A 19,824-nucleotide genomic window follows, 5' to 3' on the forward strand; every position below is an offset into this window, starting at 1 on the left:
GCCGCCTTACAAAGCAAACCCGGAAGCTCCATACCCAGACGGTGAGATGGCCTACTCTTCATTTTTTTTTAAAAAAAAAAATATATTTGTGTTTCGTGAGAGGCTGACGGTCAATGACAGCTTCCCGTCCCTACCGGAAACGTTACAAGAACCCCTCCCCCGCCCTTGGAGGGCCACTTCCGGCCTCGCCTCAGCAGCGTCCTCTGCGCCTGGGAGGCCTTGCAGCAACTGCCGAGAGAGCAGCGGCTCCTCTGAGGCGGCGATGATGGCGATGGCGATGGCGGCGGCGGCGGCCGCGGCTGGCTTCAGGTAGGTGAACTCGCTTCGAGCGGCGGCTCCCCTTCTCCCCTCACGGCGCCCGGTTCTCAGCCGGAGCCTGCGGCCGGGACACGGCGTCTCTGCTTCCCAGGCCCTCGCCGCTACCCTCCCTCCCCCTGGTCTCGTGAAAACGCTCTGCACGTGTGAACGCAGCGAGTTCGGCGGGGTCCTGGGGCGCGAACTCCTAACTCACCGCACGTGGGAGGAGGAGTTGGCGGCGGGAGTTTTCGTTCAGGTTCTTGGCGCCGGCCGAGGACCTGCAGTTCCCTCATGGCGGGTTTCGCCGCCTTATTTTTTTGCCTAACGTTGCCGGAGAGCAAGCCGAGCCCCGAGGGTCCGAATCTTGCCCCCCCCCCCAAACCTATGCCCCCCCAAAAAAAACTACAGGAAGAGAAAAAGAAAGAGGATGGCAATATAGCCCAAGCATTGAGCATGATGTCGTGTAGAGCAATTCTGGAAAATAATTGTATTAAAAATATTTCGGTGCGCAAGTGTACTTTTAAAAGAATGAGAATTTTATTTATTTTATTTTTAAAATTTCTATACCGCTTTATATTTTTAAGAAAAATGGCAAATGCAGCATATTAAATCAATAAAACATGAACAAAACAATCTGAAGAAAGTCAAATATAGTGTACACAGTTAAAGTAACATAACAGAAAGCTTAAATATTATCTTAAAGATTTCAGAATAAAACATTACAAAGGAGGTCAACTGCAGAATACATTACAAAGGAGCTTTCCCCCTTTTCCAGAATGAGGCTGGACAGGTATCTGGAGTTTTCTTCCCTTTCCCATGCCAAATTTCTCACTTTCAGTTCAATTTTATCCTCCCTAGAGTTGAAAACAAAAAAATTATTTCCCCAAATGGGAACAAATAAAATAGGTAAGTAGATATTCGGGTAACACCTTCTACTTTAAGTACTCATATATAACATATATAGGATTTGTATATTCAGTTCGTAGACTTAGCAGGGAAAGTGTCATTTGGCAGAGGAAAGTGTATGAGAAATCTATGTTATTGACGTAACAAGAATAATATGTTTTGGTAATGTAGGATGGCACATAAGGAGAAAAGAAAGAGGATGACAGCATACCCCAAGCATTGAGCATGTTGTCGTATAGAGCAATTGAGGAAAATAATTGTATGTGAAGAGAAGAAGAAAAGCCTACACACACACACACACATGTGCTATTCATGTAAAAATATAGAGGGCTACATAAATGCAATGCCACAGACCATCATGGCACCAACCCAGCTTTGAAGGGGTGTAATTATTGTTTAGAAAATGGTGACCCTTTATAGGCAGCAAAGTAACTTGGAGAAGTCTCTAATAATAGTTATTTTTACTGAAACCAAATTCACATTTGTGGTTAGTTGTATCTGAGTTAATAGGACACATCTGTCAAGGTGAAACTACTAAACCAGGCAGTTAAAATATGTCTTTTATTAATTTGTATTATCCATTTCAAATTATTAATTTTCTCAGAATTTGGTTTCCAATCATTAGTAAATGCCAACAGTGATTCTTCTCAAATTAAGCATGTCAACTTTGCCATCTCAGCTAAATTCATTAACTTCAATAACCATTTTTCCACAATAGATAATAATTTGGCTCCATCTTACTCTTGGACCAGCTCCACAGAGCTGCTTGTCAGTTTTAAAACCATGCAATTGCAGACGATGTAGCCCTCCAGCGATTTGACTTTACCCCTAAGGCAGTGGTGGCCAAACTCACTCCCCCCAGATGTTTTGGAGCTACAATTTCCATCATCCCTGACCACTGGTTCTGTTAGCTAGGGATGATGGGAGTTGTAGTCTCAAAACATCTGGAGGGCCGAGTTTGGCCACCACTGCCCTAAGGGCACACTCCTCCATTGTCCCCCGAGACACATATTTAGCAAAGTTTTACTCAGAGTAGGCCTGCTGAAATCAATGGGATTTCAGTAAGTCATGACTACTTTGTACTGCTTATTTCATTGGGTCTACTGAAAACATTATTCAGTCTGGTTCTCGCCCTTTGTCTTTTTGCAAGCAGTCGCTTTGCAAAACATTTTGTCTTTACAATTCTATTTGTTTTCAGAACTGTGGAACCTTTGGAATATTACCGAAGATTCTTAGTGAGTACAGTGAGCATTTGTGTGTGTTAAAACATTGTTGGTCCTGAATTTTTAAGCTCTTACATTGCTAGTGGATAAGTATGTGAGACTTGATGATCTTTTTTAGAAAGAAAACTGCCGGCCTGATGGAAGGGATCTTGGTGAATTCAGAACCACAACTGTCAACATAGGTGAGTGTTTCTTGGTAGACTGACTGTGCTTTGAATGTACTAGAAAAGAAATGGTCTTCTGTATATTGCAGAATTTTTCCTGTGGGAACTGATAGAAGTGTAACACAGATACAGATTCCCTTTTTCTCTCCCTCACCAAAGACAAATTCTAATTTAATTAATGATGTAACAAAAAAACAACTTAGCATCAGCTGGCAGGCAATTCCCCCTGTGATCTGCCTGTCCATCACACCCAACTTTCTCTGTTCCTAACAATTGAGTCATCCACTACCAGAATCCCTCCACCCCCTGGAGGAGTATCCTCAGTATGAGAGGATAACTGCTTTCCCCTCAAGGAATGGATCTCACCTAACGGATCATTTCCCTTCCTCAAGAATCTCTCCATGAAGAGGGGAACTTTCATCATAGAATCCTAGAGTTGGAAGAGACCACAGGGGCCATCCAGTCCAACCCCCTGCCGAGCAGGAAACACCATCAAAGCATTCTTGACATATGCCTGTCAAGCCTCTGCTCAAAGACCTCCAAAGAAGGAGACTCCACCACACTCCTTGGTAGCAAATTCCACTGCCGAACAGCTCTTACTGTCAGGAAGTTCTTCCTAATGTTTAGGTGGAATCTTCTTTCTTGTAGTTTGAATCCATTGCTCCGTGTCTCTGGAGCAGCAGAAAACAACCTTTCTCCCTCCTCTATATGACATCCTTTTATATATTTGAACATGGCTATCATATCACCCCTTAACCTTCTCTTCTCCAGGCTAAACATACCCAGCTCCCTAAGCCGGTCCTCATAAGGCATCGTTTCCAGGCCTTTGAACATTTTGGTTGCCCTCCTCTGGACATGTTCCAGCCTGTCAATATCCTTCTTGAACTGTGGTGCCCAGAAGTGGGCACAGTATTCCAGGTGAGGTCTGACCAGAGCAGAATACAGTGGTACTATTACTTCCCTTTATTTAGATGCTATACTCCTATTGATGCAGCCCAGAATTGCATTGGCTTTTTTAGCTGCTGCATCACACTGCTGACTCATGTCAAGTTTGTGGTCTACCAAGACTCTTAGATCCTTTTCACATGTACTGCTCTCAAGCCAGGTGTCACCCATCCTGTATTTGTGCCTTTCATTTTTTTTGCCCAAGTGTAGTACTTTACATTTCTCCTTGTTAAAATTCATCTTGTTTGCTTTGGCCCAGTTGTCTAATCTGCTAAGGTCATTTTGAAGTGTGATCCTGTCCTCTGGGGTATTAGCCACCCCTCCCAATTTGGTGTCATCTGCAAACTTGCTCAGGATGCCCTCAAGCCCATCATCCAAGTCATTGATAAAGATGTTGAATAAGACTGGGCCCAAGACAGAACCCTGTGGCACCCCACTAGTCACTACTCTCCAGGATGAGGAGGAGCCATTGATGAGCACCCTTTGGGTTCGGTCAGTCAGCCAGTTACAAATCCACTGAATGGTAGCATTGTCTAGCCCGCATTTTACCAGCTTCTTTACAAGAATATCATGGGACACCTTGTCAAAGGCCTTGCTGAAATCAAGATAGGCAACATCCACAGCGTTCCCTTCATCTACCAAGCTTGTAATTCTGTCAAAAAATGAGATCAGATTAGTCTGACATGACTTATTTTTCAGAAACCCATGCTGACTTTATTGATCACAGCGTTTCTTTCTAGGTGCTCACAGACTGTTTGCTTAATGATCTGCTCTAGAATCTTTCCTGGTATTGATGTCAGGCTGACTGGGCGGTAATTGTTTGGGTCCTCTCTTTTCCCCTTTTTGAAAATAGGGACAACATTTGCCCTCCTCCAGTCTGCTGGAACTTCGCCTGTTCTCCAGGAATTTTCAAATATTATTGCCAGTGGTTCTGAAATCACCTCTGCCATTTCTTTTAATACTCTTGGATGTAGTTCATCCGGCCCTGGAGACTTGAATACATCTAAACTAGCCAAGTATTCTTGTACTACCTGGGAGTGGGGCAGCGTTATCTCATCCCAAACCACCCTGTCTGCCTCTTTCAGCTTCTTCAGGTCAGCCAACTTGACCTCAAGGGAACAAACTTGTTCCCTGAGGGCCTGGAGCTCATTGCACCAGTTACACACCCATGACCCATCTGTCCATCAAGCAGATAGTTTTACATGTGACAAACTGTATTATGTGCTGGAAAGCCACCATACCCCCTTTGGCTTTTAATTTATTTTATTAGTTTATTGTGTTACTTTATTTGGGAACTTGGAGTTTGTTCAAAGTGTGGAGGGACAGAGTAGTCTGCCCTGGCCTCTTTCTGCTCAGCACTGCTTAACTCACCTGTTTGCTTGACACTTCATCAGTTGGGGCTTCCTCACTAGGCTGCTCTAGACGTATAAGCCTTGCTCTCTTCCCCTGGCTGCTAATACAGCCAAAGGGATCAGAAAATATGGCTCTGATTCCAGAGAGTAAGAAGTCAAAAGGAGGGTGGCTTCTTGCAGAATTAGAGAAAGGCAGGGTCACAAGAAAACAAATCTTACATTCCCCCCCCCCAAATAATAATCAGCAAAACCCCTGAGTATGGAATGCATCAGCAACTCTGAATAGCTAATAATCTATTTGTAACCAATGTCTTATTCTGCAAGCAGTGTTAGTGCTGCCAGTGTGATTTGCAAAGGTTATTTCACAGGTAGAAAGCTTTGCTTTTGTTAAATGGTCTCTTTTTAGGTTCAATTACAACTGCGGATGGCTCTGCCCTTGTGAAGCTAGGAAACACAACAGTGATTTGCGGCATTAAGGCGGTAGGTTTGTGAATAGTTTTATTTTAAGTTAATGTAGTTTCAGGTTACAGAATCCGTATGGATCCAATAGGGCCTCAGAACTCTGTAGCATTCCCCCCACCCGCCTTACACTGTTGACAGAATAACAGACTTGACACAGTTATCCACTTCAAATGTGATGAAAACCAATCTTTTCCCATTAGTGGTAAGCCTTGGCCTCAAGCACTAAGCCACTCCCCTTCCCTCCTTCATATGCAATGAAGGCTTTTTGTGATTTGAAATAAACAGGCTTTCTTGTATTTCCAAATATGTGAAGCTGGCTTGTTCAAACTACAAATGGTTAAAGGAGCATCAAAAAGCATCCTGGTCATTTAACTGCCTTGATCACAACTTCCCCACATTCAGACATACTGTAAAGGAAAACTGGCTTATGACTGACCACAAAAGGAAACTTTAAACTTCATGTGTGAAAGTGGAGAAAATAGAAGTTAAGGCTTGCTATGGTGCATTCCCATAACAAGCAACCAGTTTTCCATTACTGCTAAGCCAAATCAGTGTCTTCCAAGGGCCTTCTATAACTGCTCTCCTGAAGAGCCCAGATGATGAAGTGAGAGGGTGGATAAACGCCCTTGGCTATCCACAGGTAACATGCAACTTGTGTTGTAGCTCATTGATTGCAGCACAGAGCACTTTTTTGCTATAGGCAGTAGAAATGTTGTGTTGTCCCACCATAGTGTCTATAAAGCCCTGTCCACCAGAACTGCTCAGAATAGGGATCGCTGACTATGCCTGAGGCTGTCTCTGCCCATTTGGCAGGCGCAATCTCTTGGCTGTTTGGATAATGGAATACTTGGATTTTGCCTACAGGGGCAGGGGGCAGGTATGCAAAATTTGATAGCCAGAGAGAAGCAGTGTGTGTGTGTGTGTGTGCGCGCGTGCACCACATTTCCTTGGAGGACATCTCTCAGGGACTGCATGGCGGCAGTGGGTGGGGGTGGAGCCAAAAGTGCAAAGGGCCCAGAGCCACTCCTCTCCACCCTCTTTTTCATATGCACCCCCTCTTTCTCCCCCATCTCTTTAAGCTTAATTGGTGCACTAGGGGGATTTTCAGGAAGGTTGCAGCACAAGGGCACAGTGGGAGCTAACCTCTGCTCATTTGCCTTCCCCACAACAATTAGGGTTAAAAATCAGCTTCCATAGATGCCAGTTAGTTTAAGCTGTTGTGTGGAGGAGAAACTACAGGCTGGATGTGGGAGCAGGCCTGGGGTGGGGGGACGGCCTATATGGCCCATGTATCAGAAGCACCGCCCACTCAAATTTAGAGTCATTGTGTGTTTGGAATTTTTACCTCTCTGCTATTTTTAAAATATCAGAGTTAAATGCTGTGCGTCTTGCAATTCGCCAGAAGCTGGGTGGGATAAAATGTTAAAACATCAAGAGAATTTGGAGTTACCTGAAAACGGTTAGAACCAAAAATTAGTCCGACGTTAAATCATACGGCATGAAAAAGATTAAAGTGTTATACCGGTACTCGGATAGGAAAAAAGCCCCCAGCCTGCTGTTTACAATGTTTCCATTTAAATTTATTACATCATGAATAAATGAGAATGCAATACTAGAAATGCCATTGGTATTTTAATGGATGATGTGTACATTTTGTCATTAAATATTTGTAAATATTAAATATTTGTAAAACATGGGGGAAATAGACATTGATCCCCAAATGTGTATTGAACCTAAGAAGAGGTCAAGAAAAACTATTTCTAAACTTCCAGTTCTAAACATTTTCTTTTATCATTTTGCATATAGGAATTTGCAGCACCCCCTATTGATTCCAGTAACAAGGGATATATTGGTAAGGTTTGGTTAGTCACTATTTTCCTGAAACGACGAGTAATTTTGTTGATTCTCTAGTAATTAGAATGATACTTTGGCAATTCCATTTGAATTCACGGTACTCCTGATGTTTTACAACATTACACTTATTCTTAAATGTAATTAGCATATTGGTGTATTGCTATACTTGCACTTTACACAATAGCGTAGTTCAGGAGGGGCGGGGTGGTGGTGGTCCTCACTGGGCATCAGCTTCCAGAGGGGGGCCAATCCATGGGACACAGGTGGTGCACAGCCTGCAGGGCGCCCCAGCTGCCTCCTCCCGCTCAACCGTGGCCACCCTCCAGTGGGCCCAGCGCTGCCAGAAAAAACAGCATGGGGCATGGTGCCGGGAGGGCACTCAGAACACCCTGCCCCTGTGCGCAGTGTGCACCCCCCCCCCGGCCCAGCTTGCTATGCTGCTGATTTTACATGATTTATCTTGCAGTAAAAGTACTATCCTATGCATGTCTACTGGAAAGCAATTTATTTTTAAGTTGCACTTCTCAGGCAGTTTATAAAAGCACAAAAAATTAAAAATGAAGTAATTTCAAATAAAGCCCAGAAAATCCCACAGGGAAATGTATATAATAGCAGTCCCTCACTGCCCTCCTTAGCTGCTACGCTCATGGGGGTGGGGGGCACAGGCAGGAAACAAGGTCGAAAGGGGGCCATGGTCAGAAAAAAGTTAGGAAACACTGCTCTAACAGCAGCTTAAACTATTTTGTAAAATAGTCTTCTACTTTGTAGCTTCTAGTGAAGCTTCTTATTCCCCCACCACTTCAAACCTTGTACTTTAATAAAATTTAGATAGCCTTTTTGTTTCATTCTCCACTAATAAACAACCAACCAACCAACCAACTGAGAAACGTGTTTCAAACTAGATTTATTCAATTTGCTTTTTGATTCACATTTTTCCTCCTCAGTTCCTAATGTGGACCTTCCTCCACTCTGTTCATCAAGGTTTCGACCTGGACCTCCAGGGGAAGAGGCTCAGGCAGCTAGTCAATTCATTGCAGATGTGATTGAAAAGTAAGAAATGTTATTATTTAATTTTTTCAATAAAAATGGGGAGATCAAATGGATTTTTGTCTTCACTGCATTACTGGTTTAGTTCACAGATGGTTCAGAAAGAAGACCTGTGCATTGTAGAGGAGAAGGTAAGTAAAAGTTAAGTCTTCATGAAGAATATTAATCGGGGAGTGATTTGAGGACTAGTTGGGCACCCTTGAACCATTTCTGCTCCACATCACATAGAAAATTTTTAAGTGTTACTTTACATTACCACATGTGCCATGGATATATGGGTAAGTTAACTAATTATTGTGATATCTTCCTACTCCTATTATTAAGACAGGAAGCGTATAACCCAGGGGTAGCTAATATGGTGTCCTCCAGATTCCGCCGGACTACAACTTCCATAAACTCGAAGTCCATATTTAACTACATAATGCAGTATAATGCAGAGATGCCTGGGAAAAGAAAAATGTGCTGAAATCTAAGCAACTTCATATGGGAAAAGGAGGTCACAAAGGCCTTAAAGGTCAAAACCAGCACCTTGAATTGGGCCTGGAAACAAATAGGCAGCCAGTGCTCTTGTGCAAGAACCAGTGAATGTTTATAAAGTTGTAGTGCATTGTTATAGTACGTTGTAGCTGTATTTCATTGTGTGCATTTACAGACTGGTACTTTAGTTTTCTGGATAATGGCTTGCCATCTTTAATTTGTTTCAGTCTTAGTTTTTGGGAAAGTCCTGTGAAGGAACACATTGACTTACTTACCTTTCAAACCTTTTCACTCTTGTGATGCCCCTTAAGAGCCTTTTCAGTATTTAAATTAACAGATCTTATTTCCTTAGATTGCTTGGGTTCTATACTGCGACATTATATGCTTAGACTATGATGGAAACCTCCTGGATGCCTGTATGTGTGCTTTACTAGCAGCCTTAAAAAATGGTAAGTTGCCCCGTTATAGTTGCAAACTTTTAAACAGTTGCAGATTGTGCCTACAAAGTATTTTTAAAAGTATGCAGTGAATTTCCTATGAAGGCCTGGACCTTGTAGTAGAGATGTAAGCCAACTGGGTCCACTGCTGTGTGGCATCACTGCTCTGGTTCCCTTTTTCCAGTGCTCCTCTGAAGGTTAGCAGCTGCAATTTTAATTGCCTACAATACCCTAGAATTATGTGTGGTGTAGTGTAAGAGCGGTAGACTCGTAATCTGGGGAACCGGTCTCTCAGCCCCACTCACCTCACAGAGTGTTTGTTGTGGGGGAGGAAGGGAAAGGAGAATGTTAGCCGCTTTGAGACTCCTTCGGGTAGTGATAAAGCAGGATATCAAATCCAAACTCTTATTCTGTTCTACTAATCATAAAGTTAGATCCCCAACCTTCATGAGAGTTGTGGCACTACCAGGGTTGCCATATGTCTGGATTTTCCCGGGCATATCTGGAATACTGCAGTTGGCAGCAGTGCCTGGGTGGAAATCAGGTGAAATGTCTGGGAAAATCCAGACGTATGGCAGTCCATGACGGCAGTGCCGTTTCCCCATAAAAATAGCTCAAAATTTGCCATTTTTGAAAAGTGAGTTTGCCCATCTAAGAAAGCTCAACAACTTTTCTGTCCAGATTTTCACTGTTTGAAATATGGCAACCCTAGGCACTACATTCACCATTTGTTCTCAGCAAGACCACTTACCCACCCAGCAGACATGCCTGGAGGTGGCGTCTCACATCGCAAACCCTTCTAAGCCCACAATATGTACCTTTGCAGGGGAGATTGGCTGCGCCACAGATGAGAGGTAGGGGGTGTTAGCTGGCAGGGCCTGCCAGCCTGACTAAATTGAGTCCTGACATGAAGAGGCAAAGTGATTTTTTGGGTCTCGTAAACACATGCTATAGATGCTTTAATTTACCTCACCAGAGAGGAGAGTTGATATCCAACTTATTCAACAGGGAAGATCTGAGATAGTAAACATTTGGGATATAGGAAGGGTTTGGCCTTAAGATCCCCTACCTCTGTGGAATTATGCAGAGCTGGCTATTGGAAAGGGATAAAGCTCCCATCATTCTCTGTATTGTAAGGTAAAGGTAAAGGGACCATTAGGTCCAGTCGCGGACGACTCTGGGGTTGTGGCACTCATCTCGCTTTACTGGCCGAGGGAGCTGGCGTACAGCTTCTGGGTCATGTGGCCAGCATGACTAAGCCGCTTCTGGCAAACCAGAGCAGCACACGGAAACACCGTTCACCTTCCTGCCGGACCGGTACCTATTTATCTACTTGCATTTTGACGTGCTTTCAAACTGCTAGGTTGGCAGGAGCTGGGACCGAGCAACGGGAGCTCACCCCGCTGCGGGGATTCGAACCACCGACCTTCTGATCGGCAAGCCCTAGGCTCAGTGGTTTAGACCACAGTGCCACCCTTTCTGTATTGTAGTGATTGCAAAATGTGAAACTTTTAGCTTTTCCCTGCAAGATGATGTGCAGTTTCCAGGGTGGAACCTGGGGACAGTTAGACAGCTGAGTAATGGCTTAACCTTCAGGAACAATTTCAGACTGGGACAGAAGACAGGACATTAGGCACCCTGGGGATTCACATTTTTGTTTTAAATAAGTTTTTTATTGAACTTTTTTCACAAAAACAAAGTAGTACAAAATCACCGTAGTGGCACAAAGCATGAGAAAAATGTGGTAGACAATGATGGTTACAGTAAGAAAAAACCCCCAAAAGGTTAGTTGCAGGTCTGGCCAAAACTATTGAGTCAATCCGAAAGGACAGATGGGATGTTGGAGCGTATTGTCTTGGTTATTAACCTACATACCGTATTAATTAAAGCTGTATCTCACATAACTTATCTTTACTTATTTCTCCCCTTTCTTTCTGATCTGGGTGGAATCTGTTTTGTTTGGGGACAGAAGGCACAGTCTTGCAATTGTCCTTTGCACAAAGACCTTCCAGTGCCTTCACCTCAAACAACTTGGTTTCCTTTTAGGGAACAGAAGCCAAGTTAGATTTTGAAGCAGTATTCATGTTATATAGCTTCAGCCGTAGGCATTAGTTGCAAGGGACCAGGCTGCAAAGTGGGGAAAGTCGAGGGTGGCATCAGTAATGAAAGCTATTGCTTAGTGAGTTTCTGATACATTCTGCAAAGCCTGGCTGGATCTTGGTTTGGATTTTCTGTTGGATCATTCAGAAAAAGAAGGAAAGCTTATGCAAACAGGGAGCCTGAAGAGGCACTTCTGATAAAGTGGATGTCTTGGGTTCCTGCTGTAAGGTGGCCTGTCTGCATTTTTCTCCTGAATCTTTCAAAGCCTCATTCCCATTCATAGGTAAAGTGGCATCAGAAAAGAGCTGCTGTGGGTACTTCAAGCAGTGATATTAAGGTCCTCCATGGTCTGCTCAAGGATGGAAAGCCTTTGAGCAAAGTTACTGGGTTTCTTACTTAGTAAAGGGGCAACCCATTTCACCTTGAGTACATTTAATACTTTTACTTTTTGCTGGAATTTGGATTCCAGAAAAAACACCTGATTTCTCATGGGAAGAGGACCCAGTGGTTGAGTAGGTTGATTGTTGGGTCAGTGAGAGGATAAATATCTGGGCAGCAAAACAGGATCTGGGGAATAATAAGCAACTACCTCAAAGGAAGGATCCTATGCACTGTAGCTTTCCTAGAATCAAGTCTATGCTTTACCCTTCTGTGGGTCTTCCCCTTGACAAGAGACGGTTCAGAGAACAATGAAGAGAGGGCTGCACTTTTATGAGCATGTGTCCCTTTCCTTTTACTCTGTACGGAAACTTAACAGCAATAGCATCTTTTAAAAGGGGATCCTCAGAAGTATTAGAATTCTGTAAGAGCAGGCACTTCTTGCCAATCAGTTTGTTGTTCCCTTTGTAGCATTGCCATCAGTCAGGAACATATGGGCTTATGGAATGTTCCTGTGCCATTTGGTGGCCAGAAAAATGCTGAGATTTGATTGGTATTGGAATGGCACTGCAACATCCACCTAGAGGCAGAACTGGCAGTCCAATGCATGTGGGATTATTGCACGAGACTGTCGGACAATGAGCAATCTCCATTTTGACCTTAGCTGCAGAACGTTGCCTGGTTGGAATATAGAGTTTAAAAGGAGGTGCTATGAGATGAAGTTGAAAAGGGAATGAGTGAAGAGGCGTTGGGTTTTTGTTTGAAGAGGATGGAGGACAGGAAACTGGGAAAAAGCAAAGGAGGCGTTAGAGAGCAATGTGAGTAAAGAGTAGAGGCAGCTTGTGTGCTGGAGAAGACAGGAATGCTTCTGCTTGAAGCAAAAGACAGGAAACTAAACTGAAGGAGCAGCAGGAAAAGGGGTCAGCAAAGCCTTCAAGCAAGCTGAAGAAGCAATAACCTAACTGAGAAGCAAAAGTACTTGGCTTTTTATTGACCCAGTCTCTCAGATACCCCCCCATTTGTGTCGTAAGTCTCACATGTCAAAATAGAAATCAAAAACCACAAATAGCTTTGAAATTCTAACCTAGCTCAAATCCTGCACTGTGCAGTTATCCTTGCCTTTCCCTCAGATGCTCTTTTGCAGTTTGCAAAAAGAATATGATAATTTATCTTAATGGGGTGGGGGAGATACAAAGACAAGTTAAGACTTTGCCAGCAGGGTAAGGATGGAGGAAAGCTTTGTTTTCCTACATCTATTTCCAAGTGTGTTTTCTCTCTCTCTTTTTGGCTGAGAAAATCATTTTCTTCTTTTTCAAAAGGAGAGGTTCTGTTTAAATCAGGTGGTCTTTTGATACATTGGCCCTACGGACACCAGAGTCTACCTTTGGATAAATCCAATTTATCCTATGGCTCCTGAGACGAATTTTCAGAGACCTAAGGCACCCTAAATATCTTACTTTATACTTTAGTTCCGGTTGCTAATGACAAATACACAGTAATCAAGTATTTCTATGCTTTTCCATACTTCTAAGTCAGAAGCATAGTCCTGCATATTACTTTCTTTTCATTGTCACATATTCCTTCCAGAATGCCCCTATCAAAACACACACACACACCCCCGGCATTAAAGCAAGACCTCAGTCTTGCTTTCTCAATAATTGCTTCTGTTATTTCAGTCTATTTGCCTGCCGTTACTGTAAATGAAGAAACGGGGTTAGCAGAAGTTAACTTCAAAGAGAAGACCCCTTTAACTATTAAAAAGCAACCAGTGGCTACATCCTTTGTGCTGCTTGAGTAAGTACCCACAAAGTTTCCTAATACATGTTAAATGTGAATCGGGAAATGGAGAATATTGGGGGCAGGTACCATGTTATAGCTCTCATATGATTTTGCTTCTTCAATGTTTCTGAGAGCATCAGCTTAGTAAAACCTTCACTGTATAAACCATTCTAAGAATTTATTATTACTTTTAATCACCCTCTTGTAAGAGCAAAGTTTTATTTCAAGATTAGTCTACTGTTGGAGCTTTCTAATAATTATTTCAGGGCGTATGTAAATGAGCAAAACAGCTTTGCTGTTGTTAACTCTCATGCATTAGACCAGGCATCCCCAAACTGCGGCCCTCCAGATGTTTTGGCCTACAACTCCCATGATCCATAGCTAACAGGACCAGTGGTTGGGGAAGATGGGAATTGTAGTCCAAAACATCTGGAGGGCCAAAGTTTGGGGATGCCTGCATTAGACTATCTCAGAATAGCACTGAACTGTGTAAACCCATGCAAATTCCTGCATAACTCTTTCTGTATCTTGCAAGCAACATGTCTGTACCTCTTATGTAAAATTATTCCAACTTTAGCATTTTTGTGTGTCCTCAAAAGCACAGTAATAATTGTGGACCCAACTGCAGAAGAGGAAGACCTGGCAACTGGGAATCTAACTATTGTAACTGATGAAGAAGGCAAATTGTGTTCTGTTTATAAGCCAGGTACTGTGCCAAACTGTAATGACTTTGTGGATAGGTCAACTAATCAGTCTTTCATTAAAAGTATTTGGCAAACTGCAGTTCTGCACTGAATGTAGCATAGTTTAACTGCACCTATAGCTGCCCCAAAGCTCTACATTCATTTTCATTTCCATTCTAAGTATTGCTTTAACTCCATGAAGTTGTACTATGCAACTCTCAAAGTGTGGCAGCTCTCAAATCTGCTCTCTTTTAAAGCCAATGTGATAGAAATGTTGGAATTATACCAACATTGTTTTTTCTGTTTCCTTTTAAGGAGGAAGTGTAATAACAGGCACAAAGCTTCAAGACTGTATCAGCCGGGCAACAGTACGGCACAAAGAAGTGAAGAAACTAATGGATAAAATGATCAAAAGCGTACAACCAACATAAACAATGGGTCTCTTAAGTAATTTGTAAAAATTGTATTTGCTACGTTGCACAGACTCCTTCTCTCAAACAGACTACATTTATAAAGCTCAATTATTTCAAAATATCAGTCCACCCTGAAATATGTACAATACTGCAAATTGCTTCTTAAAATACAACTTTTTATAAAAAAATTTTTGTTAAGGAAAGAAATCTTGTTCTTCAGGATTTGTTCTTGTCAAATGCAATCCTACATGCTTCAGTGTAACCTCAACATTCAATTTCCCCAGAAAACTATAATTTTTATTTTAAAAAACCCTTTAAATTTAAATATACATTCTATCTCAAATGCAGATTTTAGGACTTTAGCATCACTGAGGTGCTTCTCTTTGTTTTTTGACTGCCTGCCTGAATGATGGTGTCGTAGTTGAGCTGCTTGTACTGCTGCTACTGCCATAGCCATTTGAAGGCGCAAGAAGCGTAACTGCTGCCAGGAAGGAGAAAAGAAGAAACTTTTTAGAGGTGAGCTTTCACTTCAAGAAAAAATGATGACATGATACATAAGGGTTTCTTTTTTCCATGTGAGACATTAGAAATAGAAAATACAGCGGTGCCTCGCTAGACGAATTCGTTTTGTGAAAAATTTGTCTAGCGAATCGCGGTTTCCCATAGGAATGCATTGAAATTCAATTAATGCGTTCCTATGGGCAAAATAAAAAATAAAAAAAATTCAATGCGTTCCTATGGGATTCGCTAGACGAATTTTTCGTTATAAGAATTGACCCGTGGAATGAGGCACCACTGTATATGGCTTTCACATGTCTTCACATGAAGGCAGGAAAAGAAATTTGAATATATTCAAAAATGAACTTAGGAACTTTAAAAAAACAAAGTTACCAATTTTTAAAGGCTTGGCTTATCACAGGAGGAAAACTATCAAGTCAGCTAGACTTCTCACTAAGGTAGATGCAGGGAGCTTTTTTTTTTGGCCCAGATGTTTTATTTCCTTGAAGCTTGTGGCCAAATTTGGACTGGTGGGTGTGACCAATCCTTTTTATTCATGGTATGCCAGCTGACTGATAGGTGGGCTGCCCTGCCCACCAGTCAAAAGTTCCTGTCAGGTGAGGGGAGATAGCAACCAAGCAGGTTTCGACTCGCCACAAATAAGCCATGTCTCCCAGTATACCTGAAGGAGCGTCTCCATCCCCATCGTTCAGCCTGGACCTGGGGGCCTTCTGGCGGTTCCCTCCCTGTGAGAAGTGAGGTTACAGGGAACCAGGCAGAGGGCCTTCTTGGTAGTGGCACACGCCCTGTGTAACACCCTCTCATCAGATGTCAAGGAAACAAACAACTATCTGACTTTAGAAGATATCTGAAGGCGGCCCTGTTTAGGACAATTTTAAATGTTTTATCGTGTTTTTAATATTCTGTTGGGATCTGCCCCAAGTGGCTGGGGAACCCCAGCCAGATGGGTGGGGTATAAATAATAAATTATAATTATTACATTATCCCTGTCCCACATGATGCCCAGTGGACGAGGTTGGGTGAAAACAGGTTAGATGTTGCCTGTCTCTGCAACTACAGTTTGATTAGACAGGTCATATACCATGCAGTCAGAGCACTTGCTTATGTAATTCGGTGCAGTCAAAATAACCAGCCCTGTCCACTACATGTGGGAACACTGAGGACAGAGCCTCGCCAATGGCTTTTGTAACCACTTGTGGTAGTTAGCAATTTCAGTATGAATACACTCTAGATCAGTTTTTTTTCCTCCACACAAAGAGCAGCCACAGTTTGCACATTTTATATAGAAAAAACATGCTGCTGCAATCCCACTTGTGTGTGGAAAGTAAAATATAAACCAAATCACCTAGCCTTCAGAAATGATGGGGGTCTGTCAACGCAGTGGTGGTCAGATGGAGGGGGGTTGTGTAAAGCACTGGGAAATGTTTTTGGGCAAGGGAGCCTGTAGAAAGGAAGCTCTGAACCTAAGCAGAGGCAAGCTGTAGGAAATGAGTATCAAAAAGTTGCAGAGCAGCTTTTAAAACTTGGAATGTGCAGAAAATGGACAGCGGCTTGTCAGCATGTGGTTTTGGGATTATTATTCCATAGGGGATGAGTATCAAAATGTTCCAGGTATTCCAAATGAGGACACGCTAGAACAAGGAAATGAGTGTGGAATAAGACGCAACACCCATATGTAAATAAACTGAAGGTCTGCAAGGGAAAATGCATTTAAAGATGGAAACAATAATAACAGGTAGCCGCAAGGGGAGTGCTGGAATGCTTTTAAGTAAGACCATAGACAGTGTGGAATGGAGGGAACCAATGGGATATGGCTATTCCTGGAAGAGGAGTCTGTCGGTGCATGACAAAGAAGGTACAGAGCAGGCATAGGCAACCTTGGCTCTCCAGATGTTGTGGAACTACAACTCCCATGATCCCTGACCACTGGCCCTGTTAGCTAGGGATCATGGGAGTTGAAGTTCCAAAACATCTGGAGAGCCAAGGTTGCCTAAGCCGGGTATAGAGCATAGGTAGAAAAAAACCCGCCCTCCAGGGCAACTGGTTAAGAAACAAATTTGCAGCAAAACAGCCCTGTAAGGATGCTTGAGCAACATACCTGCTGCTCCCTGAGGCTGCATAAAATTCCCTACTCCAGTCAGGTTAACTACAGTTGACTGCTGAGCTGATAAAGTCTGGTCTTGATTCGTGGAAGCTTGATCAGAACCCTGGCAAAGAGAGAAGAGGGTAATAGGTAAAAAAGGTAATGGACCCTTGGACGGTTAAGGTGGTTAATACAGGGCTTGGAAGCAACACTCGGCACTGGACAATGTTCTTAAGAACATACGAAGAGCCCAATGGCCTACCCAGCCCAGCACTCTGCTGCTTTCTTGGTGGCCAGCAAGATGCCTATGGGAAGCCCAAAAGCAGGACCTATGCACAAATCAAGATTAAAAGATCTATCTGCCATAACCTCAAATTATCTTCTGATGAGGATCAAAAGATAAATTTCCAAGTATTTTCTAGGATGGTGCAGAACTAAGAGTGGTTTCCTGCAAGCCATGTGTGTAAATTAGGAGTCAGTCTCAGGAATGTGGACTCCTACCCCTCCACAGCGATATCTCCCCTTTCCAGCATTCACAATAATTCTCTTTACGTGGGTGCTGATGGAAGCAATGGTTGACATAAATGCTGATTACTCATAACCACAGTTCACAGTGGAATGTGCATAACGTGAAACTGGTTAACTCTGGGAAGCGGGGGTGGGACAGGGAAGTCCTTTTCAAAACACTGACTCAAATTGCAAACCATGGTTTGCATGAAGCCATTGTTCCATCTATACCAGCGCTCTCGTCTGTGCTGTCTATCCGTGGACTATTAAGGTGCTATCCAAGAAGGATCACCATACCATTTCCCTGTTCAAAGCAAAATTCAAAAAGATAAAGATAGGTCTATGAACACTTCTAAAAGCTTATTGCTCACAGAGGACTTTCTCTGAGTAAGCTACCTATGGGAAGTAATAACTCTGAAAATTATGTCCTACGGTGAACAATTATCTAATTGATATCGGTGCCCAAGTAGCAATTTTAACATATCCAGATATATAAAATATTTATCTCTCACCTGAAGCAACCTCATTGCATGACAACAGTTTCAGCAAAACCTATGTGGCTGTTCACTTATCAGCATCATGCCAAATAATGCATGTGATTATATGTTATTTTTATTGGGTTGTATCCAATGAAGTCATCCCATTAGGACAAGGATTCCTGCTTATGCAACAGGGTTTCCTCTTCCTGTATGGAACCCCTCCCACCCAACACCGTGGAGATGATTTGGGGGGCATGGGGAGGGAAATAAGGTTCTCAAGGTTAGGAAATATGTTTTGCTGAGAACCACTGCCAGTCAAAATAGACATTTCCAATCTACATAGCTTGAATCAGTTTAAGGTAGCTTTAGCTGCTCTCCAATAGTTCTTTAATGAGGTTAAATCTTGACTTTGACTTCAGCTATCCTTATTCCAAGTCCTTTTCATGTGCAGCTTACAAGTAACTGACCATCTCTCTACTCATATTCCCACAGGCAGTATGTATGTGCTTATAATATTAGTTTCAACAGGAATGCCTCACCTGATCTCCCTGCTGTTGAGGACTAGATGTTGTAGGCTGCTGTGATGAAAACTGAGATAGCTGCTGCTGCTGCTGTTGCTGGAGGGAGTTGAAAATCAATGAGCCGCCTGGAAGCTATTAGGTTTAAAGATAAGAGAGGGATAGGTCAGTTTGCCTCATTCTCCTGTGATGAGCTACATCACAACCAAGACAGAGAGATAACATTTAATATTCTTTGAAAATTTCATTTGTGGCTTCACATAAACTTAGTATTGCTGTTTTCAAAGATGACAGCAGGAAAGTATCTGCTATAAGAGCATCCCTCCTGGTGAAGTCCCCGCCACCATTTCAACAAAATTTGGGGGATTCTAGTGTGGTGCATCTAGATCAGGCATCTCCAAACTTCGGCCCTCCAGATGTTTTGGACTACAATTCCCATCTTCCCCAACCACTGGTCCTGCTAGCTAGGGATCATGGGAGTTGTAGGCCAAAACATCTGGAGGGCCGCAGTTTGGGGATGCCTGATCTAGATCAAGATCACAACTAGGAAAGAAGCCAAAAGCAAAACGAATGGGTCTTACAACAAATTATGTTTTGTGCAGCCACACACAAAAAAAGTTACCTGCTCATCCAGTCACTGTCAACCAGACCGCAACTCGTTCTACTTCATTTGCTCAGACTTCTATGCCCAGCCTAGGCCCCCCAAGAACCTGAATCTCTGCCAATAGCTGCAAAATTTGCACTTGATAAATGCTGGATGAGAGCATTTAACCTAGCTTGCTGAATTTCCCTTTCAACTGCTTTCCCCCTATCCATTTTTCCTTACAGAGTACAGAGGTGACTGCAAGGGAAGTGTGGCAAGTGGGCAAAAGTGTTACTCCCGGGTGCTATGAATTCACAGCCTACTGATTTGTAGATTTTTTTTATTAAAGATTTTCTTGATTTACAGAAATATATGCAATGTCTCTCGTAACATTTTTACAAATCGGATTCATTTGTTGAGACATTGGGAAGAAAGAGGGGGATAGAAGTAGATGGGAGGAGATTGGGGGGTCAGGTGACGATGTTTCTATTTCACTTAATATATTGGGGGGGGGTTGTCAGCGTCGCTTGTGCAGGTTATCTGTTGTTCCCTTGTGTTCCTTTGGTGGTGAGAGAGGTTGGGGTTGGCCTAGGGCAGGCATCCCCAAACTTTGGCCCT

At 42.8% G+C, this 19,824-nt stretch overlaps 2 protein-coding genes across 16 annotated transcripts in view; one reads left to right on the forward strand and one right to left on the reverse strand.

Moving 5' to 3' along the window:
* The first annotated feature begins 136 nt into the window (after nt 1-136).
* Nucleotides 137-14,555, forward strand: EXOSC8 (exosome component 8). Of its 2 annotated transcripts, XM_035140476.2 has the most exons (11): nt 172-309; nt 2,402-2,438; nt 2,545-2,608; nt 5,294-5,367; nt 7,156-7,201; nt 8,148-8,253; nt 8,336-8,381; nt 9,080-9,176; nt 13,319-13,436; nt 14,021-14,127; nt 14,420-14,555. In XM_035140476.2, exons 1-11 carry the CDS (start codon nt 263-265, stop codon nt 14,533-14,535), a joined length of 858 nt encoding a protein of 285 aa, XP_034996367.1. In that variant the 5' UTR covers nt 172-262; the 3' UTR covers nt 14,536-14,555. The 2 variants fall into 2 exon arrangements, with proteins under 2 accessions (XP_060124921.1, XP_034996367.1); XM_060268938.1 differs by lacking the exon at nt 14,021-14,127 and having other exon boundaries at nt 137-309; nt 14,420-14,550.
* The window catches only part of SUPT20H (SPT20 homolog, SAGA complex component), a 31,659-nt gene continuing 26,387 nt past the window's right edge, over nt 14,553-19,824 (reverse strand). For 9 of the 14 annotated variants that reach the window (XM_060268927.1, XM_060268934.1, XM_060268930.1 and 6 more), the window contains 3 exons: nt 18,645-18,758; nt 17,135-17,243; nt 14,553-14,998 (listed from right to left, as the gene is read on the reverse strand). In XM_060268927.1, coding sequence (XP_060124910.1) covers nt 14,883-14,998; nt 17,135-17,243; nt 18,645-18,758 — 339 coding nt within the window. In that variant the 3' untranslated portion in view covers nt 14,553-14,882. The remainder of the gene's footprint in view (nt 14,999-17,134; nt 17,244-18,644; nt 18,759-19,824) is intronic. The other 5 variants (XM_060268937.1, XM_060268936.1, XM_060268933.1 and 2 more) reach the window with 1 other exon arrangement.

The sequence above is a fragment of the Zootoca vivipara genome, chromosome 16, assembly GCF_963506605.1.
Source record: "Zootoca vivipara chromosome 16, rZooViv1.1, whole genome shotgun sequence".
Classification (NCBI taxonomy): domain Eukaryota; kingdom Metazoa; phylum Chordata; class Lepidosauria; order Squamata; family Lacertidae; genus Zootoca; species Zootoca vivipara.